At 43.9% G+C, this 25,754-nt stretch overlaps 1 protein-coding gene across 5 annotated transcripts in view; it reads right to left on the bottom strand.

Moving 5' to 3' along the window:
• LYN (LYN proto-oncogene, Src family tyrosine kinase) overlaps nt 1-25,754 on the bottom strand; it is a 194,180-nt gene that overhangs the window by 69,974 nt on the left and 98,452 nt on the right. For all 5 annotated transcript variants that reach the window (XM_030214577.1, XM_030214543.1, XM_030214552.1 and 2 more), the window contains 4 exons: nt 24,372-24,470; nt 24,158-24,261; nt 14,408-14,557; nt 10,525-10,677 (listed from right to left, as the gene is read on the bottom strand). In XM_030214577.1, coding sequence (XP_030070437.1) covers nt 10,525-10,677; nt 14,408-14,557; nt 24,158-24,261; nt 24,372-24,470 — 506 coding nt within the window. The remainder of the gene's footprint in view (nt 1-10,524; nt 10,678-14,407; nt 14,558-24,157; nt 24,262-24,371; nt 24,471-25,754) is intronic.

Raw genomic sequence — 25,754 nt, 5'->3', positions numbered from 1 at the left:
TACACATCTCACCATTACTCCCTTATCTTGTCTGCTGAGTCCCACAACCCCCCCCCAACTGTAGCCCTTATGGGTGAAGGGGGCACATATATGTGGGTAGAGTGGGTTTCTGGTGAATTTTGGTGGGCTCACAGTTTCCTCCACAAGTGTGCACTGCACACACCACTAGACTACTCCAGGGACCTGCATGCTGTTCTAATGGACCTGAGTATAAGATCTGAGGCTGACAAGTAATGTTTTAAAACACATTTTAGGGGAGTGGGAGAGGGTTAGTGACTACTAGGGGAGTAAGGAGAGGTCATCTCCAATTCCCTCCAGTGGCTATTCGATCAATTAGGGCACCTTTTTGTGCCTTACTCGTTATAAAAACAGGTCTAGCTCAAAATGTCTTAGCTTTAATTTTGTTTTGTTCCACTATGGCTGAAAAATGTTCACGTGTTAGGAACACGGAGATCCCGCCCATAATATGCCCCTGACATGCCCCCTTGTGATTTGAACGCACATCTGACGGACTTCATAGAAAAACGTCTAAAAATTGGTTTTGAAAATACCCCTGCTTTGTGTCCTTCATAATACGGAGGAGGTGGTGGGTATTTCCATGAAGGGTCAAACTATAAAAGCTTTAGCTTTTGCAGATGACTTATTGTTGGTTTGGAGGAAGCCGCATTGCTCTCTTCCTCACCTGCTTCATTGCATATATCAGTATGGCATGCTGGCGGGCTTTAAACTCAACCTTGCTAAATCACTGGCACTTCCCTTTTCCCCCCCCCCCGGAGATTCACACTGACTGGATGGGTCCTTTACCGCTCCGCTGGGCTGATGGGCAACTTAAATATTTAGGCATTCACATCCCCTTGGATCTGTCTTGGCTGTATGAGTGTAATGTGCGACCTCTACTGTCTAAAACAAAGCAGCGGTTGCAACTCTAGATCACCTATCCTCTCTCTCTGCTGGGGCGAATACATCTGTTTAACCTGATGCTGACCCCTTGCTGGTTGTATGCTTTTCAGATGTTGCCTCTATCTGAAAGCGAAAGAGGAATGGCTTCCGCATAAGGAACTTCAGCAGGGTAGACACACCAGACTTCCAATTTCATTTTTGCAAAAACCTACAGCACATCAGGGTTTTTAAATCCAAGGTATTTAAATGTGGCCTGTGCAATGCAGAATATTAATGATTGGTATAGAGTTCTGGGGTCTTTCTCTGTTACTACTTTAGAAACGTTTTTCTCTCCCACAGTACATTTCAGCTGGTTGCTGCACACTATGCCCAGAAGATTTGCCAGTGCTCTGTGATGTAATCCGTTTTTGCTCTCAGCTTGTGTGGTCTGGCGCTGGCTATGTAGGTGCTATCATTTCTGAGTGGCAGTGACCCCGTATCTGGCCATTTTTCACAATCCTGATTTTCTGCCTGGACCTGACTCTCCCGTCTTTCTGCATTGGCGCATACAGTATCTTAATCAGCTCTTGACTGGATGATGGAAGGTTGAAATCTTTTGGAGAGTTATAGACTGAGTAAGCATTGCCACCCACTGACTGCTTTGCCTACACATAATTAGCTCACTATCAGGCTTATTTTCGAAAGTGATCGCCAGCCATTTCCCGACATAAATCGGGAGATGGCCGGCGATCTCTCAAAAGCGGCGAAATCGGTATAATGGAAAGCTGCTTTTTTGACAGCATCGCCGCTTTCCCGTCGCCTTGCCAGCGAAAGTTCAAGGGGGCGTGTCAGCAGCGTAGCGAAGGCAGGACATGGGCGGGCATGGGCGTGGCTACCAGATGGCTGGCTTTCGCGGATAATGGAAAAAAATGGCGTTAAGCAGTATTTCGCCGGGTTTACTTGGTCCTTTAATTTTCACGACTAAGCCTCAAAAAGGTGCCCCGATTGACCAGATGACCACCGGAATGACCTCCCCGTATTCCCCCAGTGGTCACCAACCCCCTCCCACACTAAAAAAATAAAAATAAAACATTTTTTTGCCAGCCTGAAATGTCACACCCAGCTCCCTGACAGCAGTACGCAGGTCCCTGGAGCAGTTTTTAATGGGTGCAGTGCACTCCAGGCAGGCAGACCCAGGTCCACCCCCCCCTACCTGTTACACTTGTGGTGCTAAGTGTTGAGTCCTCCAACCCCCCCCCCAAAACCCACTGTACCCACATGTAGGTGCCCCCCTTCAGCCATAAGGGCTATGGTAATGGCGTAGAGTTGTGGGGAGTGGGTTTGTGGGGGATTTGGGGGGCTCAGCACCCAAGGGAAGGGAGCTATGCACCTGGGAGCTATTTGTATTTTCTTTTTACATTTTTAGAAGTGCCCCCTAGGGTGCCCGGTTGGTGTCCTGGCATGTCAGGGGGACCAGTGCACTACAAATGTTGGCTCCTCCCACAACCAAATGCCTTGGATTTCGCCGGGTTTGAGATGGCCGGCATTTTTTTCCATTATCGCTGAAAAGCAAAACCAGCGATCTCAAACCCGGCGAACTCTGGCATTTGACCGGGCTAAACCGTATTATCGAAAAAAGATGGTTCCGGCCAGCTGTTGCGCCGCCGCCAAAATAGATCCCCGGCGATCTATTTCGCCGGCGACGTTCGATTATGCCCCTCTATGTCCACAGTCTGGGGAAGACAAATCTCTGTGAAGATGTGCAGGACACTCTAGCCAGGGTGCTCACCTTGGGGTCTCAGAATCCGGCACCCTTGCAGTTCCATCATCACTATTTACTGGACACGGTAGAAGACTTGATTGGCTCCTGTTTGGTCTGATGTCGGTGGACTAGACATCTACCCATGTCTGGAACTATGTGTTGGGGGGCTCAGAGTTGGACTGCATCTGCTTTGCTCTGGGAGACCGTATATATCTCCCTATAGAGCACATAGAGCTTCCTATTGCTCTTCGGGGCCCTGTCCTAAGTGTCAGATGGAGCCAGCAATGCTGAGTCATATGTTTTGGGCCTGCCTTCGGGTGAACCATTTTTGGATGCAAGTGTTTCAATCCATATCCGCACAATAGACCACCAGAGTCATTCCAACGCCAGTGGTTCTCTTTGATGTGTTCGAGGTTCCGTGGGCTTCAGAGCTTTCTCTGGAAACCCATACTGATTGGCAAAAAAGTGATTTTACTTTGTTGGAGGGAGTCTGCTGGCCCATCCCTGGCAAAGTGGATCACTCTGCAGGCACTAGAATGCTTGGACATTACGGACATTTCTTCAGCACAGGGTGTGCGGTTTCAGTGTATTTGGGAGAGATTTTGGGCTACTCTGCAGCCACCTGCATGCAGCAGAATTCTGAATCAATAAGGACTTTTTGCTGGGCTGTATCTTTCTTTTTCCCCTTTGTTGTCTCCAGCAGTGTGGGGCGGAATGGGAAATGCTGGGTGGGTGCTGTTTATATTGAAAAGTTTAATCTGGGCTTAATGTTTGTTTCTTCTGTGTTCAGATCTGTTGTTCCTATGTGTTTTGGTTATGCAAACTGTTTTGGCTGCATTCTTAGTTGTTGATTTAAATATAAACTGTAAATGCCTCAGCATACAGAAGAAAGAACAGTAATTCTCTACCTTCCTGATTTTTGGAGGTAAATTACTGTATTCTAAAGCGTTTAGAGTGATGTTCACTCATAAATGAGCTTTTCAGTTAAATGTAGCAACATTTTCACCTGTAATTATAAGATCAGCTCTGATCACATAATTTCAACTGGTTTATCACCCTTCTGAGCAATGTACAAGCAGAACAAATACTATAATAAAGCCTACAGGTTGATTTACTCAGTTTTTTCTTTATATTGAATTTTGTTTCTTTTTTGTATGTACTATTTTATTTAGCAAGAGTTGTTTTGATTTAGCATGTTTAATGCAGAGGAGGGCAATGAAAATTATAAAGGGGATGGGACGACTTTCCTATAAGGAAAGGTTCAAGAGGCTAGGGCTCTTAAGCTTGGCTGAGGGGAGATATGATAGAAGTCTATAAAATACTGAGTGGAATAGAAATGGTAGACGTGAATCGCTTGTTTACTCTTTCCAAAAATACAAGGACTAAGGGGAACGCAATGAAGCTACTAAGTAGTAAATTTAGAACCAATCAGAGAAAATATTTCTTCACTCAATGTGTAATTAAACTCTGGAATTCATTGCCGAGAATGTGGTAAAAGCAGTTAGCATAGCAGGGTTTAAAAAAAAGGTTTGGATAATTTCCTAAAAGAAAAGTCCATAAGCCATTATTAAGATGGACTTGGGAAAAATCCACTTCTTTTTTTTCTAGGATAAGCAGCTTAAAATCTGTTTTACTTTTTTGGTATATTGCCAGGAACCTATGACCTGGATTGAACTCTGTTGGAAACAGGATACTGTATGGCAAGGCTTATATTATATTCTTAAATAAAATGGTCAGGACCCAAAATGGGATCACCTAAAGGTGTGTTTGGGGGGTCATGACCTGGGTGGGCATCATTATTCTGTACCTATGGGGTGGGGGGGGGGTCACAATTTTACCTGGCAACAAAAAGATTCATAAGCACCAATATATACAATAGCACTATACTTGCACCTAAGGTTCGCTAGCCTTAAACTATTAAAGCAGAAGACGAAAGAACCACCAAACTCTGCAAGAGTATAGTAAAAGAACTAACAGTGGAGACAGACAAAAGTAGGTAGATAACAATTATGAGATCATAAGTTCCTCAATGGAATAAATTAGAACTAAGCCACGCAGAAATAGGTGTGTTATGACCCAACACAGCCATGTTTCTAAGGAGCGACCTGCTGTGTGCAATTTCTTTTTTCAAGTGAGCGCCGAAAATAGCCCAACAGCCAAGCTATCTAACTTATTTCAAATCATAATATTCAATGAATACTCAAACAGTTTATCTTCTGACTTTTTCAGTCTTCCATAACCTATAAAGTCTATCAACATTAAAAGTCTGTCCAGAAGATAAAAGCAATTTAATTCTCATCAAGTTTTCCAAATGTTCGGTACTAGCTTAGGGTGCCAAAAGTCTAGCCTAGTGGTTAGAGCACTGGGCTGACATTTAAATCCCAAATAAATATGGATTAAGTTAAACATCTGCACCAGTGACCCAGCTGGTTGAAAATTTATCCCCATCTGTGTCTCATTTTGTAAGATTTGCCCAAAAATGTGAACACAAAAAAAGGGTGCCACAAACTCTTAAACCAATAGTTTCCAAACCTGATCCTGGGGGCACCCCAGCCAGTCACGTTTTTGGAATATCCACAATGAATATTCATGAGAGAGATTTGCATGCAGTGGAGGCAGTGCATACAAATCTCTCTCATGAATATTCATTGTGGATATCCCAAAACGCTGACTGGCTGAGATGCCCCCAAGACCAGGTTTGGGAACCACTGCCTTAAACCAACCCTGGCCTTAAATCTTCTCCTAGTATTACGTAGCTTGATAGCAGCATCAATACAGCTAAGGAGCAAGAACCAAAGTTACATGCTAATCCAAACAATGCAGCCAGTTTTCAAGAGCTAGGCTGTCCTCATTAGAATGTCTATATATTGAAGTATAGTAAGTACATAGAACAAAATTTCACACAAAAATTAACCATTGACTCATTTTCCAAGTTCACCTCCATTCTTGCAGCCCTAGCCCTTAACTGTTTTCCAGCAGCTCTACCTACAGTGTGAATGCCTAATTACCCGTTAAATCTCAGGTGAAGGAGAAACTTAAAATACGTACAGGTAAGCCTAAAACAAACCCCAAACTCCTCAGAGGGGAGTGGTTTAATGTTACGTATTAAATGAGTGGAAAGGGGTAGTCTTAATATGACGTTTGAAGGTGTAGGTGAGGGGTGGTCTGATAGAGTGTTAAGGAACAGGGCGGGGCTCTAGTGTATTTAGGTGAAAGGGGAGCGGGAATTATGGAGAAGCTTTTGGTGGTGCGGGGCTATGAGCGGATCGGGATATGGCCGGTGGTCAGGACTCTGGTGGGGCACTGTCGCCTAGAGGACTGCTTCGGTGAGTGTGTGGGGAGGGGATGCCTGGTAAAAGCAGTTAGCTTATTAGGGTTTAAAAAAGGGTTGGATAATTTCCTAACAGAAAAGTCCATAAGCCATTATTAAGATGGAAAGTGGGATAATCCACTGCTTATTTTTGCTAAAATCTATTGGACTCTTTTGGGATCTTGCCAGGTACTTGAGACATGGATAGGCCACTGTTGGAAACAGGATGCTGGGCTTGATGGACCTTCTTCTGTCCCAATATGGCAATGCTTATGTTCTTATGCTCCTGTGTCTCTGATCCAGTTTCCTCCTGTTTGGTTTACTTGTTACTTTACCTATGTTTTGACTACTTGATATTCAGTATAAAAGGCAATCAAGCATATATAAACTATTGTAAATTCCCTCTCTGGAGAGCTTCTGAGACCTCTCTCGGGACTGTATAAACGTATTTAGACTTGAAGGGAAATGGAAACTCTTATGTGTTTGGCTGGTGTGATGGTGATTTGCAACTGATATGTCAGCAGCTGGCACTTTGCACTTTTGCATTAAATTTAGAAAAAAAAAATAAACCCCAAGTGATTTACTTTTTCTACGATGTCAGGCAAATTGTTTTGCTCCTGCCGTACAAACTGAAATTGCCAAACAACATTACAGAGAGGCCTTCATCTCACTATTCAAAAGAGCTCCTCAGCTTTGCCTATGCATCAGAAGGGATTACCAGCATGAAAATCACTTTCTTTCTTTTTTTTTTTTTCTTCTCTTGCTTAGACAGAATAAAGAGAAACGGCTAGCGGAAACAGGCGGAACTGCCTGACAGCACAGTCATTTCCCAACCAGAACACCCGGCAATCCACAGAGGAAAGTATTTCACTCGACTCACTGTCAAGAACATCACAAACAAAAGGAAACATCTTGAAGCAGAAAGAAACTTCCACACACACACACACCCTTTTTTTTTTTTTACTGCAAATTTGTTATTGACAAAGCTTATAGTATTCCAGAACTAGATTCATTTTCGGCAGGTGAGGATATAGCAAAAAAAAAAAACAACCCTTTTTGTTTTAATAATTTAGGGGCCCTTTTACAAAGCTGCAGTAAGCACTAACACATACTTACCACAGCAAAAAATGGCTTAGTGTAGGGTGTGCCGAGGCATCCCACAGGATAACCCCCCCCCCCCACCAGATATTCAGCGCTATTTAACTGTCCAGAGCGGCTGCTGACCAGTTAAATAACGCTTAACCAGCTATTCACTGATATTTAGCGGGATAACCTGCTACCCCCAGCTGAATATCCCCGGTTAGCGGCTAGCAGATAGCCGGTTATATCACCTGATATAACCGACTATCTGCTGATTTTTAAAGCCGTCTTAGTGGCCATATTTGGCCACATGAAAATGTGGGATATCTTTGGCCGGTTTAAAGTTAACTGGCTAAGTCTGACTATCAACTTAGCCGGTTATCTTAAAGCAGCCAAAAATAAACCTGATATTCAATGCTGGTCAGCGGAAATGGCCTGGCACTGAATATCCAGGCTTAGCGCCGATCACGGGAGTTAACTGGTGTAACTCCCACGGTTTCAATATCGGCCTCAAAATGTACTTTTTAGAGCTAGGGACGGGCCTGGAGGTGTTTGTTCTGCGCTAACCAATTAGCGCATGTTTACCCCCTAATTCTATAAAAGTCACCAAAATTTACATGCAGAAATTTGGTCATGTGCCCAATTTGCTTATGGAATTTAACTAAATGAGCCAATTAGTGCCATTAATTGGCTTTTTAACAAGGAATTATTGGCGCTAACTGAAATCAATTAACATGTACGTGTGTAAATTTATGAGTGTGATCCGCACCTAAGTTTTACGCGCGTCCCAGAAAATGGGGCAAGGAAATGGGAGGTCATGAATGTTTTAGGACAAAGCATGGGTGTGGATTCCAGTCACAAGTGCAATTATAGAATAAGGGGGTTCCGTGCATAAATTTAGGTGGAGGCATTTGCACCACATTTTCGTTAGTGCAAATTTTATTTATTTTATTGTATTTATTTGTTGCATTTGTATCCCACATTTTCCCACCTCTTTGCAGGCTCAATGTGGCTTACAATACATCTTGAGTAACAGAAAATCGGCTTTCGATAATACCGATTTGGCCGGGATCAGGAGATCGCCAGCGATCTCCCGGTTTGTGACGGAAGATTGCCGGCGATCCCTTTTGAAAATAAGCCTGAGTGGCACCTTGTTAAAAAGCTAGCCCCCACATGTCACTGTCATCAAATTTCCAAGGATGCATTTTACAGTTTAACCACTGGGTGCCACTCTACCAAAACATCAGGTATTGCTGTGCGTCAGTAACAAACTACACTATTGGTTACTGTCATCATAGTGTGCTCAACTGGACAATGTTGGTACATTTAGACTGACTCTGTGCTTTTGAGGAAAAAAAGATGTTAAATGCTCCCAACATATAAACAACCTAATTAATGTGTTTATATGTATAATTTTTTTTAAAATCAGGATTTCTGATTGTTAAGCACCTGATTCTTCTGTTTCGGTGGCCCTTTACTACCGTGTTTCCCAGAAAATAAGACACTGTTTTATATTAATTTTTGCCCCCCAAAATGCGCTAGGTCTTATTTTCAGGGGCTGTCTTATTTTTCGGGGAAACATCGGGGTTGGCCCCCCCGCTCTCCGTCACTCCCGGAACTAACCTTAAACACCTCCTTTCACCTTTGCAGCAAGCAGCAGCAGGGCAGGCCACTCCTTCTTTCGGGGTCCCATTCTCGCCTGACGTAACGTCCGCGAGGGCGGGGCACGGAAGGAAGGAGAGGTCTGCCCTGCTGCTGCTTGCTGCGAAGGTGAAAGGAGGTGTTTAAGGTTAGTTCCGGGAGCGATGGAGGGTGGGTGGGGGGAGGCGGCCTGGGGGCAGCCTTGTCCGGCTCTCGGCGGCCCTGCTTTCAAACAAAAATTTGCTAGGTCTTACTTTGGGGGGAGGCCTTATATCTAGCAATTCAGGAAAACCTCTACTAGATCTTATTTTCGGGGGATGTCTTACTTTCAGGGAAACAGGGTAGCTGAGAACATCTGTGCATGAATACAGGGAGTCCTTATAACCAGCCCCTCCAAATGATACAGTGATTTACAATTTAGAACTAATTAATACTCTAACTGATGGAACCAGTACTTCCCCTGTGTAGATCCATATGCTGCACAAGCCGGCATGTTTGAAAATTATAAGTGAGATCAAATAAAAATGCTACCAACAATAAAGAATGACAATGTGGATAGAGCAGCTTGTAGGTTTGTTTGTTTTGGGTGAGAAGAAAAGGGAGACTATCCCTATTTGGCTTCAGCTTTTTGACGTCAAGTCATCTCCTGTTCTCAATCTAACCTCCTTGGGGAGGAAGAAGTTGTTGGGCTCGGGGGGGGGGGGGGGTGGATCGAGGGAACGAGAGGAGTTGCTGGACTCATTGGGGGGGGGGGGGGGGGGGGGGGGGGGCTGAGGGCAGAAGGAGAGGTTCTGGACTCCAGGGGGATTTCGGGAAGAAGAAAGAAAGGTCCTGGACTCATTGGGGAGAAGGGGAATGTGCTGAACCCATGGGAGGGGGAAGAAAGAAGGAAGGAAGCGGACAAGTACTAGATCTGCAGGGGTAGGGGGATAGGAGAGATGCCAGACTATGAAGGACCACTGATCACACATATGCCTATGAGGGTTTTAACCCTTCCCTCTCTCCCGGCCCTTCAGCCTCGCACTGGCGCCTATTTTACAAAAGTTCGCTCCCCCTGATATCAAAACCTGGCTACGCCTCTGATAGCAAGCACTGAGAAAGCTATATGGTGCACTCACTAGTGCTGGGGTTTATTAAGCCGCTTGCGCAGCAGGCTGTGCACTAGTGCCAACACAGCCCATTCACTTTGAATGGGCTGCGTTGGCAATGCCACGCGGAAGCCGCTAGCATGGCTTAGTAAACAGAACCCTAGGTGTTATAGTTGAATTTGAAACAAGGAAAATGAAATGCGCACCTGAATCACTGAGTCAGCCCAACAGGGAGGGAGTAGGACACCATGAAAATATTTTACTCCCTGTGTGTGTATCTGTTGCCTGTGGGAGACGGATGCATGCATATGTGTGTCTGTGTGTATCTGTATAGCCTCTATGTGTATCTGTGACCAGGAGGAGCGAGAGAAGTAATCAGTTTGGAGTTGTTCCCAAACCATTATCTTTTATGTTTCACTGTTTGTATTCTGCAGCTCCTGTATTTGCTTCTCTCATAGAAATACACAGGGCCATATGTTTGGGGCTTTATTCTCAAGAACTCCCAAGTCTAATCCAACCCATTTTTGAATGCAATGTGTATTTTTCACCCAGTTCTTCTGCCACATTTTGCCACCAGATAGGCAGAGGTTCAGTCCCCTGTATATTTAATCTCTTTAATTTCTTTACAACATTCCATTGGGTTGGAAAGAATAGAATACAATGTACACCAAACTGTTTTCTTCTGAGTAATAAAGGGATTCTTTAGCGATAAATTATTTTAAAGTTTTTACAATATGTTAAGAACTGAAGGTTCATAAACTTACCCATCCAAACTTCACCAAACTGACCAGCTCCAAGCTTCTTTACTAGTTTTATGGATTCCCTTTGAATCTCCCAGGCATCCTTATCCCAGGGTTTCTGTGGTTTGGGGCTCACACAAGGTTTTTCAAGCTTTCTGCATAGACCATCTGCCTGCTCTAAATGTTCCACAAAACAGGAGAATGAAACATTACATTTCGCTGAATACAACGCCATTTGAACAGAAAAATCACCACTTTGGTTGCTTTAAGCCAATGCCAACAGCATTTAAGACTGCTTGTAATTTTACATGGAAAACTGCAGATGGCATTACAGGGATTCCTATGATTTTATTTCCAAATCAATGTTATTGATATCAACAGGTTCACAGTTGTAGATTTAAAATAATGGCATCGCCAGGCCAAAATTCAAAAGCTATTCGCTTCCAGTCTTCCAGGGCTCAATAAAACCCGACCTATTTGTAACCCTTAAGGGCTGTTTGTGAATACCACTGACTTATGCAGTTGGCAGTAAGTGCTAAGTACACAAATGCTTTTAATTTCCTCCTTCTTCCCGTAGAATGTAGACATATATATTCAGTGGTGGTAATAAAACATTTCAGGGCACAGAGTATACGTAACTGTTTCTGAAAAAAGGTGACTAAAGTAGCAGATCGAAAATGTTCACAATGGCCGAGTTCTTCATGTCACTGGTTCATAAGCAGCCTGAAAAAAGTTACACATTTGAACTTGTGTTACTTTTATTTTTTTTTCACATAAAAGAATGCAGTTTGGAAGGTGTATTACAAATTGTTTGCTCTAACAGAATTCACTGAAACCTCAATTTTTTTGTCTCACCTTTTCCCAGAGATGATCACATATGTGTAACTTTATATTGATATTTTATCTGTATAAAGTTATGTGGCCAACCTACCACTGAACATGCACCTGCACAAGTTTAATTCCCCCCTTCCCGTTTTTTAAAGACTATGCCATAGTTTTTATGAAGGAATTTTGCTTTCTTCCTTTGAATGCACTATCTTGAAGTAGCATCTTTTGAACAGTAACAAGGCTGGTAGATCAGTAAGGAGGGAGTATTTTCCACACAACATTGCTAGAGAGCCACAGACAAAAGTCAATAGCTAGGAAAATATGCATTTTGATGCACTTATTTTTTCTGGGGTCAATATTCAACTTGATTTAACCAGCCACAAACAGCTCCTGGTCAGTTAAATCACCTGTTCAGGGCTAACCAGTCATTTTCATCAGCACTTAACCGATTAGCTCCTATGAAAATAACCAGTTACCACCAAACTCAAAACCAGTTATTTTGGGGACATTCCGGGTGTGGAATCAGCACTTGGCCGGTTAAGTGCCGATGTTCAGAACCTAATCGGCCGCGGTAATCGCATAAATAGGACTGCATAAAAATCAGTCCTACCAGTAAAGTAGCATTTGAGATTTAAGAATCTGATCCTCATTTATAAATGCAATAATAGAGAGGCAGCTCCGATTTTATCAGCTATGTTGAGGAGTCACTGTACACAGAGGCCTCTCTACTCAAGTGGGCAATTGTTGCTGGAAGTTTCTATTTTAATGAAAATCTGTTAAGAGTGGTTCAACTGGAGGGTGCTAGAATATGGAATTACCTTTCTAAGAAAATCCGTGATTTGAAAAATGATTTACAATTTCGGAAGCATCTAAAGGCTTTCTTATTTAGTAGAGACTTTGATTTAGAACAGGAGTGACTGCAGATATTGGGTTCAGTGATTATTGGGGCTTGTGATGTCAGGATTTTTGAGGGGGAGAAGATTTTATGTACTGGAGTGTATTTTACACGTGTTATTTGAGGAATATATAATGTAATGTCTGTGAGATGCCAGTTATTTTATGTATAAAATTATGGATATGACATATTGTGAACCACTTAGAATATAAGATAGAGCAGTATAGAAACTGTGATATAAATAAAAAAACATCTGCAGACTATACATTTTATTTGTATTTTGCATTTGTAAGAGCACCTTCTATTATGTCCAGGTTTTCTTTAAAAACATGATCTTATCATAGCTGCTAATGACAAGCAGTCTGTTCATACTGTGGCTCACATACACATAGATGGGAGAGTAGTAGAGCATGAAAGCAGAAGGAGCATCAAACACTTTATATATAAACACTAGTAAAAAAAGGCCCGTTTCTGACAAATGAAACGGGCGCTAGCAAGGTTTTCCTCGGAGAGTGTGTGCGAGATTGTCTGTGTGAGAGACAGGGAATGTGCGAGAGTGTGTGTGTGTGACTTGCAAGGAGCTCTGCACTCCAGCTGACCTTGTTAATCACCCAGGGCAACCACTCCAGGTGCCAAACCGGATATCTCTGCCACCCCAAGTTTCCGGCTGGAGGCTTCAATTAGAACGTTGGAGGTGCCTTTTATATATAGGGATATATTTCTGATATTTAAGCATCATGTTACTAAAACCGGGCAGTTCAATGATTTTGCTGTTCAAAGACCAGACATTAGCTTACGTGGGAGACATCACACATTACAAAACAAATATTTGATTAGAGCTAGATGCACTAATTTCCCAGCATTCTAGAGTCACCTGTTACATCACACAATGGAGGAGGCATGGGGAGAGGGGTGGAGTTATGAAACTACGTTAGGGCTTTAAGTCACGTTGATTGACTCTTAACGTGATTTAAAGGCACGAATGCAGCTTGTCTTACACTAACACTGTGATATTTACATCACCATAGGTTACATAATAATGAGATGCAAAACATACATATAAAGCAGCTCATTACTATGTAAAAACTAGAATGTGACTTGTGGTGAATACCGGATACACACCAAAAGTCGCATTATGGCCATAAGACCATGGTAAAATAACCCCAGCCCCATGGAAATATGACCCCCTAGTAGTAGTAACACAAGACTACAGCTAGGGGCACCATTTTGGAGATGGCACCGGCAGGGCAGGAGCAACTGGGGATCACTTCTGCCCTAGGACTACTGGACCACCAAGCACAGGCACTTAGACTCAATAATGGAGTGGGAGTGGTAGATGGCTTGGGGGGGGGGGGATGGACAGACTAGAATCATCAACACGGCCCCCTTTAAGCTCCAGCCCAGGAGTGTTGGGATGTGGCTTTGATGCTCAATGCTCCCGGGTCCCTGGAATAACACTGTTTGTGAGGTGGCTTAGTAAGCATAGGCATGGGTGGTAACAAGTGTTTTGGCACTGTACAAAAATTCATCTAACTTTAAGATCAAGATCTTGCCGCAGAGTAACAGGTAAAGGAACTGGAGGCCCGGAATGCTTTACCAAAGAAGTTGAAACTTGTGGATTGTTATTGTATTTTCAGATGGCAGTTGAAACCTTGGCTTTTCCAGAAATATCTTTGTTAGGATTCAGATGGGGGATATCAAATTAATATGATGCTATGGGAGTTTAATGTAATTGCATTTACACGTTGCGGTAATCTGGACTATAACTGCCTATGTTAAATTTCAATTAGAATAAAGGGAGCCTCAATCAGAGATGAAAGATATTCTACCAGAAACAGGTAAGCATAAATTTAAAGGACGGCCAAAACAAATCAAAGGCCCTGTTTACTAACTTTTTAGTGTGCACTAAAAATTAGAACGTGCTAATGCTAGAGACACCCATAGGAATATATGGGTGTCTCTAGCATTAATACCTGCTAAAAAGTTAGCGCACCTACAGAACAGCTTAGTAAACAGGGCCCCAAATCATTAAAATAGGACAAAAACAGGGGAAAAAAGGCGTACGTGGTAGATGCGACTGAAAGTATGTATAGTAATCATATTTTAAAAACATCTCCCATTTTACTACAGGCTGAACTTAAACTAAGAAGTGTACAGTTCCTAAAACATGAGACCGTTACTTACTTTGATAATGTTTTATCATGTCACTGATGCAGGTAAAGGTAATTCTCGGCGAGATATAATAGCCGCCATTGTCTAGACACCTAATTTTGTAGTGCTTTATAATATCGCCATGATCCGGATCATAATCTCTGATGGATAAGGAGAAACTGCCTGTGTGGAAAAGAGTAGCAGAAAAGATACTAAACCCACCATGCACACATTACTGAATAGACTGTTTGTTATAATTATTAGAGATCTCTTATAAATGAGAAGGTGGTCTCTGAAGTGTCAGATTTCACATGCTCAGAAATATTTAGACAATCAATAAAACGTTTTCATGAAAGCAAAACTTAGTGGGCAGTATCAGTCACTGTTATCAGAACAAAAGCACATTAAAACAGCGATTGTAATGTGTGACTAATGCCTTTTCTTTGACTATTTAAAGTAAGGGGGGAGGGGGTCTTTTACTAATGATTAGCATACATTATCTGCAGCAAGACCCAAAGAAATTAAAATGGCAGATAACAACACTGATCGTTAGTAAAAGATCCCCATAGTTAACTATGGAGCCCTTTTACTAAGCCGTGTAAGCGTCTACGCACGCCCAACGTGTGCCAAAATGGAGTTACCGCCTGGCTACCGTGTGGGTCTTGCAGTAATTTCATTTTTGGCGTGCATCCGATCCGCAGGTCTGAAAAATTTTCGCATGCGCGCATCGGACAGACACCAAATGGCATTTGACACACATAGGTCATTACCGCTCGGTTACCGCGTGAGACTTTACCGCTAGGTCAATGGCTGGCAGTAAGGTCTCAGACCCAAAATGGAGGCGTGGCAATTTTCATTTTGCCGCACGTCCATTTTCGGCAAAAAGTTAAAAGGGAATTTTTTTTTTACAGGTGCGCTGAAAAATGATTCTGCGCGTGCCCAAAACACGAGTTAACACTTCCGCAGGCCATTTTTCCAGCGAACCTTTGTAACAAGGCCCCTATGAGTTTCAAAGATGGTCCAGTGGGAGGCTCAGGCTTGATTTACCAATGTGTCCCTGGTCCTAGAGTTAGCTGAGATCAGGTGTGATGCTCACAGTTTCAGCAGGGAAAGAGATTTGGTGTCACTCTAACAGCAACACCTGCAACTTGGAATACAGAAGAGCTCCAAGAGGACTCAAAGCTGCGGAGAAAAGGAGGGATGTAAAAAAAAAAAAGTGGTTTATGGTAGCCAAATCCTTTGTCGTGTCACAAGGACCAGCTGCACTGGCCTGATGGTGAGGAACGGCAGGCACTGCTAGTGGATGGGGATTGCTATTTATAATCCTTCACAATGCTGTAGAGCAGTGATTCTCAATCCAGTCCTCGGAGCACGCCCAGTCAGTCGGGTTTTCAGGATATCCACAATCAATAAACAGGAGACAGATTTACTTTAAAAAGTGCCTGCAAATCTCTCATGCATATTCCCATTGTAGATATTGTGAAAACCCAGCTGGCAGGGTGTGTCACAAGAACTGGGTTGAGAAGAACTGCTCTAGGAAGTTATCTCCTGGTACAAGAAGGAAAAGATCCAGGAGCTGCAGCATATCTTTCTTCCATTCTTAATGTTCTGTCATGTTAACTTTTTTTTGACTAACACCACAGTCTTGGATGAAGTACAGATGTTTCAGCAGTCAAACAGGACTACAACAATTAAACATCTCGCATAAACTGAACACAAACCTGGCAATATTAATTTTATATAAAAATTTTCAATGTGCATCAACAGTATTCCAGATAAGCCAAAACATTCCTGAACAATGTGGCTTCAGTCCTGTGATATGTGAGAGCTGGGCTAATGGTCACACATCTGGAGGTGTTTAGCCTACATCAAGTTTTCTCATGCTGTAGATAAATAAGTCTTTCAGGTTGATTCTAAATACACTGGGTCTCAGCCCCCCCCCCCCTCCCCTCGATATTTACTACTATGCATGCCTCCTTGATCATATTTGGATTGTGTATTAACTTTTTGTATTTTATTTGTCTTTCCAACCTAAATTCAGTACAAAGGAAATCTGTGTCATTGCCACAAAATCATACAGTACTCATCTTAAAACACGTTCAATAAAATACTTTCATTCTGCAGAGAAAACAGTAGGTTCTCAAAAGCAGGATAAGGGTAAAAATAAATAAGAGCATTATAACTTGAATTTAAATAACCAGAAAAAAATAACACCCATTACTACTTACTAGTTTGAGGTATTCCAAACTAAACTTTACATTTTTTTAAAGTCTTAAATCAAAAGCTCATACAAATCAGATTCAGAAATATGTTCTCTTGTATTACACCTTGGGCCCCTTTTACAAAGCGGGTGTAAGCCCAACTGCTCACTAAAAATAAACTACCGCCAGGCTACTGCAGCAGCCCAGCAGTAGTTCCCACCCCAGTGTGCCATCATATCCGGCACACTGCTGGCGTGTGCCCGGCAATAATCAGGCAGTGCTGCACCTCAGTGAGTGGCGGTAAGGGCTCCCCCCGAAACAGCCACACAGCAAGTGCTTCACTTGCCGCATGGCCATTTCTTTAAAAAAAGGAAAGACTTCCCTTTTACCCACTATGGTAAAAGGGGGCCTCGGCACATATCAAAATGATGTCCCAGAATAACCCAGAATTTAGCTGGATAAAATATTGGAACACAATCACTTTCCAAATACGTTAATATTTTGTTTCTAGGTTTTTTTCAAAACAAAATTATGTGCCTGGGGCTCACACTAAATTTCAAGGATGAATGATTTGAATGTTGTTCATCCTAAGACTTCATCGTTGGGAAACTGGTTTATGGCATGTGTATTTCTTTATCCTTAAAATGATATTTGGTTCAGGGATTATTGGATAAGAAATCAATCTTTATGCTCTGGTTGTGAATGTGGTCATCAAGACGCTGTCCCTAATCCCCATTGTCCATGCGGTGCCTTACCTGATTAGCATAAGTGAGACTTAGTCTGAGAGAGAAAAAAACCTGGACTGGCATCTCAATGAGGGAAGGGAATTTCAGAGTCCCAATGGACTCCAAGCTAACTGGAGGATGCCAGAGAGGAGAGGGACAGGCAGAGAGAAAGCCCCCACTTGTCCCTTCACCAATGACATAAGTGCTCACCCTAAAAAACAATTTCTAGTTCTGCCCAATTTCCTCACCTCTTTCCCCTCTCTGTGATTCATCTCCAGCTGACACAAGAGTGGTACTACAAACTATCAGGTCTAACTTTCACCTAAGCCTTCTGCCCTTGGGTTCTGCCTCTCTCCTGTATGAGTCAAATAATCAGAAATTTGAACTAAATGTGCAAGTGGGAGGTGAGAGAGAGAAAGAGAGCGTTAGCCAGACTGAGGGCGGATGGAAAGTGAGAGAGAGAGAAAGAAGTAGATTGATAAAAGTGTTTATAGACAAAACCTGCAATCAATCTGCTTTAATTCAATTGCCTAAGAGACCTATATCTACTGAAGTTTACATTGTTTAATTTTCTTGCCACTTTATTTAGCATTTGATACCTTACATTAAATTTAGATATTAAATATATATTATCTGCAACTATTTTTCTGTCTTTCCTTTCTAACATTGTCAGACGATTATGGACTCAGGCCCTGCCTCGGCCCCACCCACATTAGCCTCCCCAAACAGCAACCGCCTATGCCAGTGGTTCCCAAACCTGGTCCTGGAGGCACCCTAGCCTGTCAGGTTTTCAGGATATCCACAGTGAATATTCATGAGGGAGATCTACATACACTGCCTCCACTGCATGCAAATATCTCTCATGAATATTCATTGTGGGTACCTTGAAAACCTGACGGGTTGGGGTGCCTCCAGGACCAGGTTTGGGAACCACAGGCCTATGCTGTTGGCCTTAAAGAAAGACAGAAAGGAAAAGTTTCAGCCCTCAGGGGAACTAAAGAGAAGGAGCGAGGATATATCCTTCAAAGGCTGGGAGAGGGGAGCATAAAAGGAGGACTGAAGCAGGTTGGGCTCCTTTACTCCACCCAGAACGGTTACAGCTCCAGTCAGGGCATAGAGAGAAAATGCCTACAATTACTAGAGAGCCATAAAATCTCCCACTCAACAGAGGGGAGAAGCCAGAGGAGAAAGGGGGAATGGATTTCATTCCCAAGATCAGGTCACATGATGGCACAAGAGGAAGCTCAAGAGCTAGAAGCAAGTGAGGAAGAATTCCAGGCAGGCAGAGAAGCAGAGGAGAAGGGAAGAGTCTAGAAGGTTCAAAGGACATTCCCAGCTAGTACTTACACCTGCCTGATAGAGGGAAAGGGAGGAGCCTCTAGCCGAGAGAGTGAGTTGCCAAGGGGAGAATTCCCCAAAGCCAGACACTGAAGTCAGACAGAATGGAATATAGTGGAATGGGGCTGACTTCAAGAAAGACATTTGAACATTTCTGTTTTAAGAATCCTTGGCTTTGCACTGAGCAATTCATGGCATAAGCTGCTGCAGAAGACAGCAGTCACAGAGAACTGTAGTGGGTGGAGGCTGCAGACACAGCCTCTTCGGAGCTGTGCAAATTAAACTGTAAGGGAAATATAATTACCTTCTTTTGTTCTATAAATAGACTTTTTGTTTCGTCTGTTCGATAAGACTGTGGATAATTAACAAGAACGGAAGGCAGGAATGTGACCCCAGAAGTCCCAGTTGGGGGAAGGGCTGGACAGTTGTGTTAGGCTAATGCCAGCTGTACAGGACTGTTTTGGAGGACTGCAGGAGCAGGAAGCAGAGAAGAATATTTATGGTATGATTCCCTTTTGGATTTGGTGATGAATTCTAAGCTATCTTGTATTAAGCTCCTGCCCTACTGAAGAAAATTTGTTGGACTGGTAAATACAGGAATTCAAATTCTGGGACATTTTCTGATTTTGGCTATGGAAAAGGAAAAACTGGTCAGGATTACTTTCTTAAGGTGGACTGGACTGGGAGGAATCAGAATCTACACATGGAGTGGTCAGGCCCTAATGAACTCAGGTATTCCTGTACTTTGTGTAGATCAGTGACTCCCAAACACATCCTGGGGGAACCCCACCAGTCAGGTTTTCAGGATATCTACAATGAATATCTGCAATTCATGAGACTGATTTGCATGCACTGTTTCCACTGTGAGTATCTTGAAACCCTGACTGGCTGAGGTGTCCCCAGGACAGGTTTGGGAACCACTGATCTACACAAACTACTTGAGTTCATGGGGCGATATCCACCCCTGACCACTACATGAGTCACCTTGACTATTATTCCAGGGATTGTAATCTGTTGATTCAAAGGGCCCTGTTTACTAAGCTGTGCTAAAGGTGCATTAATGTTTTTAACGCACTCTAACCATTAGCGCACGCTCTGTAGGCGCCCACAATATTCCTATGGGCGCCTACACAGTTACCAGGCGCTAATTTTGTGCACGTGCTAAAAACGCTAGCGCACCTTAGTAAACAGGGCCCAAAATGTTGCAATCAAAACTTCTTAACAGGTACATGAAAATTCAACGTCACTCCAATTTTAAAGGAAGATCCCTTTTAAGATCCCGATGTTACTACATAAAATAGACTACTCTGGACTGTCAATATTTTTATCCCAGCTGTTAATTTCCTACACTTCTTCTAGGGCTCTCGGATCACGCCAGCAGAAATTACCAACGGTTGCCTTGTTCAGAGACATTAGACTAAATTCCGTAAGAATCCTAATCTTCAGTTCGATGACCCCAACATTGTGGAATAATCTGCCATTACACCTTAAGAATGTACATCAAAGTTTGATTCTTGACTGCCCTCCCTGGGGATAAATTATGGTTGGAAGCTATATAAGTATCGATGATGGGCAATGGACTGGAAGATGCAGAAGATGCAGCAGAATTACTTTTTCATTGTTTTTCGTCCTCTGTTAAACTATATATCTGGTCCTGGTCCTAAAAAGAGGCACAAACCCCTGGATTCTATATAGTGTGCCTACAGATTCGCGCCAAAATTCAGGCGTACTCTATAACAACACATGTAACTTAATTGGCTTAACCAGCTAATCAGTGTTGATAACAGCTTTTAACAAGCAATAATGAGCACTAAGTGGCAATAATTAGAATTTGCACATACAACTCGCTAAGCGTATTCTGTAATGCAGTGTCCCTAACTTCCAATGCATGCAGGCAGAAAGGGGCGTGGTTATGGGTGGGGAAATGGGTATTACATGCAAGTTCTGAAATTTACACGTGCAGCTATAGAATATGGCCCTCTGTGCCTAAATCTACGCGCTGGGATTTACGCCACGTTTTTGCTGGTGTAAATGGCGGCACGTAGTTTGAGGTGCTGGGATATTAATGAAATATATTCTATATACCGTGGAGGGGCATAATCAAATGGGGCCAGCCATCTATATGGCTGGCCCCGTAAAGCGGTGTCCCGACCGTATTATCGAAACAAGATAACCGGCTATCTTTCGTTTCGATAACACGGTCTGAGCCAGCCAAATTTCAACATTTGGGCCAGCTTTAGAGATGGCCGTCATTGGTTTTCAGCGATAATGGAAACTAATGGCGGCCATCTCAAACCTGGCCAAATCCAAGGCATTTGGTCGTGGGAGGAGCCAGCATTTGTAGTGCACTGGTCCCCCTGACATGCCAGGACACCAACCGGGCACCCTAGGGGGCACTGCAGTGGACTTAAAAAATAGCTCCCAGGTGCATACCTCCCTTACCTTGTGTGCTGAGCCCCCCCAAAACCCACTCCCCACAACTGTACACCACTACCATAGCCCTTAGGGATGAAGGGGGGCACCTACATGTGGGTACAGTGGGTTTGGGGGGGGGGGGTTGGAGGGCTCCCATTTACCAGCACAAGTGTAACAGGCGGGGGGGGGGGGGGGGGGGGGGGGGGTGGGCCTAGGTCCACCTGCCTGAAGTGCACTGCACCCACTAAAAACTGCTCCAGGGACCTGCATACTGCTGTCATGGAGCTGGGTATGACATTTGAAGCTGGCATAGAGGCTGGCAAAAAATGATTTCTAATTTTTTTGGGGGGGTGGGAGGGGGTTGGTGACCACTGGGGGAGTAAGGGGAGGTGATCCCCGATTCCCTCTGGTGGTCCTCTGGTCAGTTCGGGCACTTTTTTGAGACTTGGTCCTAAAAATAAATGGACCAAGTGAAGCCGGCCAAGTGCTTCGGCCTTCTTTTTTCCATTATCGGCCGAAGCCGGCCATCTGTTAACCACGCCCCAGTCCCGCCGTCCGTACCCTTCTGAAATGCCCCCTTTAACTTTGGCCGGCCCTGCGACAGAAAGCAGTTGGAGCTGGCCAAAATCAGCTTTCGATTATACCGATTTGGCCGGGTTTAGGAGATGGCCGGCCATCTCCCGATTTGTATCGGAAGATGGCTGGCCTCCTCGTTCGAAAATAAGCAGGATAGGCACTGCTTATAGAATACGCTTAGGTGGAAATGTTTTCCGCATGGATATTTTAGGCGCCATGTATAGAATCTGGCCCCAACTGTGTGCATAAGTAATAGAATAACAGCACGTACACACATGATTGGTGTCACTAATGGGCAATTATGTGTGTAAGCGGTAAGCACTATTCTATAACACGCACCAACACCACTTAGTGCAAAGTGCGAGGGAGCATAAACATGGGCAAGTCTCTGGAATATGAGCATAACTTAAAGAATATGATAAGTTATGTGCACTCCAGTACACAATTAGGGGCCAACAGCTACAAATGCCATTGACCCCCCTCCCCCCCAAAAATGGATCCAGGGCCCCTGGTTTGGCTGGCGGGGGTCCCCAACTCCCACCAGCTGAAGCTTTTCTCCAGCACTGCTCTCCTCACATTGCCTGCCCTGCTTCCCTCTTGTCGTGTGCGTGTTCGCTTTTAGTCAAACTGAGCATGTTTGACACTTTGCGCATGCTCAATTTCATTGAAATCGAGCATGCGCAACATGAGGGGAAGCAGGGCAGGCAATGTAAGGACAGAAGCGCTGGACAAATGCTTCAGCTGGCGGGCGTTGCGGCGGAGGGCCAAAATGTGTCCCCTCACTTTGGCCTCTGGACCCCTCCCCCCACTTTGAGATCTGGCTATGCCCCTGGTTGACACCTAACTTTAGGTGCACCCAGGGGCATAGCCAGACTTCGGTGGGAGGGGGTCCAGAGCCCCAGGTGAGGGGGCACATTTTAGCCCCCCCGGCGCTGTCAACCCCCCCCCCCATTTTTAAGCTCCGCCGCCATTTCTGATCCCCCCCCCGCCGCCACCACCACCTTTGACGCCCCCCGGCGCCAACCCTTTCGACCCCCTCTTCCCGTCGCTGCCAACCCTCCCCCGCCATCGGGTACCTTTGCTGGCGGGGGTCCTCAACCCCTGCCAGCTGAAGTCCTCTTCTCCGGCGCGGCTGCGTTGCTGATCTGCAAGGGCAGGATGTCAGACTCACAGAAACAGAAGCCTGCCCTTGCAGATCAGCAACGCGGCCGCGCAGGCTTCTGTTTCTGTGAGTCTGACATTCTGACTCACAGAAACTGAAGCCTGCCCTTGCAGATCAGCAATGTGGCCGCGCCGGAGAAGAGGACTTCGGCTGGCGGGGGTTGGGGACCCCCGCCAGCAAAGGTACCCGACGGCGGCGGGGGAGGGTTGGCGGCGGGAGGGGGAGGGTCGAAGAGGTTGGCAGCGGAGGGGCCAGGGCCAAATCTAAGGGGCCCATGCCCCAATGGGCCCACGTAGCTACGCCCCTGGGTGCACCAGTGCCCACTTATTCTGGAATGGAATCTTGAAGCCAAGATTCCACTATAGAATTGGCGCTAAGCGCATAGCATCAGAGGACCTAAATCTTAGCGCCAATCTATAGACTTGCATCCATAGTATTTTACTATTGTTTTAACATTTGTAAACTGCTTAGATGTTTTTAACAATGGGATAAAACATTAAATAAACTTGAAACCTGTATTTTACATGGCCCTAAAGCAAAAAACAAAAGAATTTGAAGAACCAGCGGTAACCTGAACAACGTTTATTCAACTTAAAAACTGCACTTGACATGGCCAGGTTTTGGCCAAAAGGGCTGCATCACGGGGTCATATAATATCAAGTCCCAGCAACAAGATTAAGGGGCCTTTTTACTAAGCGGCAGTAGGGCTACCACATGGATAGCCCATGGCAAAACTGCACTTCCATAGTTTTGGTTTTTTTTTGCCATGCACCATTTCCCGCGCCAGAAAATAATTTTTGAATTTTCTATCATAGGGTGCAGGCAGTAGGCGTGCCCGGCGGTAATCTGACAGCACCATGTGCTACTCAATTACCACCAGGTTAGCATGTGAGCCCATACCGCCTTCTAAATAGGAGGAGGCAAGGGCTCAGGCAGTAAATGGCAACACAACAATTTTTTTTTTATTAGCACTCGGCCATTTACAACCTTCATATTAAAATAGTTTATTTACTGCTGCGGAAGTAGTGGCCTGCTTGTCAAAAAAACAAACAAACCATGGCCCTATCCTGTGTTCTTTTTTTTTTAAATTACAAATTTGCTAATTCTGGGGTATGTTTACTATGGTGCGATAGCGTTTTTAACGCGCCGTTAAAGTTAAGGTGCATTAAACGCTAATGCGCCTATACATTTCTATGGACGCGCTAGTGTTTATCGTGCATTAACCATTAATGCGCGTTAACAACGCTAACGCATCTACAATGCACTTAAGTAAACACAGGAGTCTGTTTTTATATATTTCACTCTCCCTTCATAGAAACTGTTACCGTGTTCTAAAATTTAGTTTGACTTAAAGCATGCTTTTTACCTTTTAAAGTTTCACTCTCTCTAATAAGGAATGCTCCAGGACTGTTCGCTGGTGCTAGAAGCTGTCTCTCAGCATCCTTCCTCGTAATCTCTTTGAAGAACCAACTGAAAAACATTTTAAATAATTAAAATTTTCTGTCCAAAAATAAATAGGGCGATCGAAGACCAAAAAAAAAAAAAAAAGAAGTTTTCGAACAAAAATATTAGGAACCTACTCTTCTGTTTCTAATGTGTTGACTTTTGCTACATAGTTGCTAGGAATGAAGCCTTCTTTCTTGGTTGACAGAGATTTTGCTTTCCACCACTCTCCATGCCTGAAATAAAAGTGCATTTATTGTAAATCACCCTTGGCTTGGAGAAACATAGAATATTACAGCAGGTAATGGCAATGATCCATCTAATGTGTTACAACTGTACCTTCCTTTTGCGATACTGCAGACCCTAGTTGACCCATGGCTAACACCCTTGCTTCCTTGCAGCGACTTTGTACTCTCTCTAAGCCTTACTTGGCAGTTTAAAAAGATTTGTTCCTAACTCAGATGAGCAGTTAAAAGGTTTAATAATTAAAGCAGCAAGTGACGCGAACGATAAATGATATGAAACCTAGGGGTTCTTTTACTAAGCTGCGGGAAAAGGGCCCTGCGGTAGCGATGGAGGCGGTTTTTCCCGTGCACCAGGGCCCTTTTTACCGCAGCGGGTAAAAGCCCCCCCCCCCCAAAATGGACGTGCAGTAAGTACTCTTACTGCGTGGCCATGCGGCGGGGAGCACTTACCACCACCCACTGAGGTGGCAGTAAGGCCACGGTAACCCAACAATAACTGGGCAGTGTTAGCACCGTGCTAGAAAAAAAAATATTTTCCTAGTGCATTGGAACTACCGCCGGCAACCACGTTGGGCTTACTGACACTTTGTAAAAGGGCCCCCTATTTTCTCCCTAATTCTATGGTGCTCAAAATTGTCTGTGCAAATATGGGCACACACCCAATATGCATGCGCAATTTAATTGATAAATGAGCCAATTAAGCACTGATAATTGGGTGCAAATAAGCAATCACTGGCACCAATTGGAATTAATTAAAATTCGCATGCACCTAAATTTTATGTGCCGATCCAAAAAGGGGGTGCGGCCATGGGAGGGGCATGGACGGATCAGGGGTGTTCCTAGAATTTGCGTGCAGTGTTATTCGGGGGCTCCATGCCTAATTTAGGCACGAGAATTTGCACCAGGTGTCAGTTAGTGTAAATTCTCATGCTCGAAATTGAGTGCGGATCCTGCCGCCAAATGCTATTCTATAAACAGAGACAACTCTGATTGTCGTTTATATAATAGCACTTAGTGCTAATTTTTATCGGTGCCCAAATTTGGGTGCCATTTACAGAACTGAATCTTTTATTCCTATGGGCTTCTTAGCATTTAGCGCACACTAAATCCATTGGTGGACCTTAATACAAGAAGTCTCTAATTTCTTGGGTGAGAGGGTTTCAAGGACTCTTACAGATTGACAGCAATAGCAGCAGAGTGGTCTTTTGGAGGTGGGGGAATTTATTATTGCTATATAGCTTTGAAATAAAGGGATCAATACTTTAAAAAAGTATT

The sequence above is a fragment of the Microcaecilia unicolor genome, chromosome 1 (genome assembly GCF_901765095.1).
Source record: "Microcaecilia unicolor chromosome 1, aMicUni1.1, whole genome shotgun sequence".
Lineage (NCBI taxonomy): Eukaryota > Metazoa > Chordata > Amphibia > Gymnophiona > Siphonopidae > Microcaecilia > Microcaecilia unicolor.
This window is presented reverse-complemented; position numbering and strand designations above follow the sequence as displayed.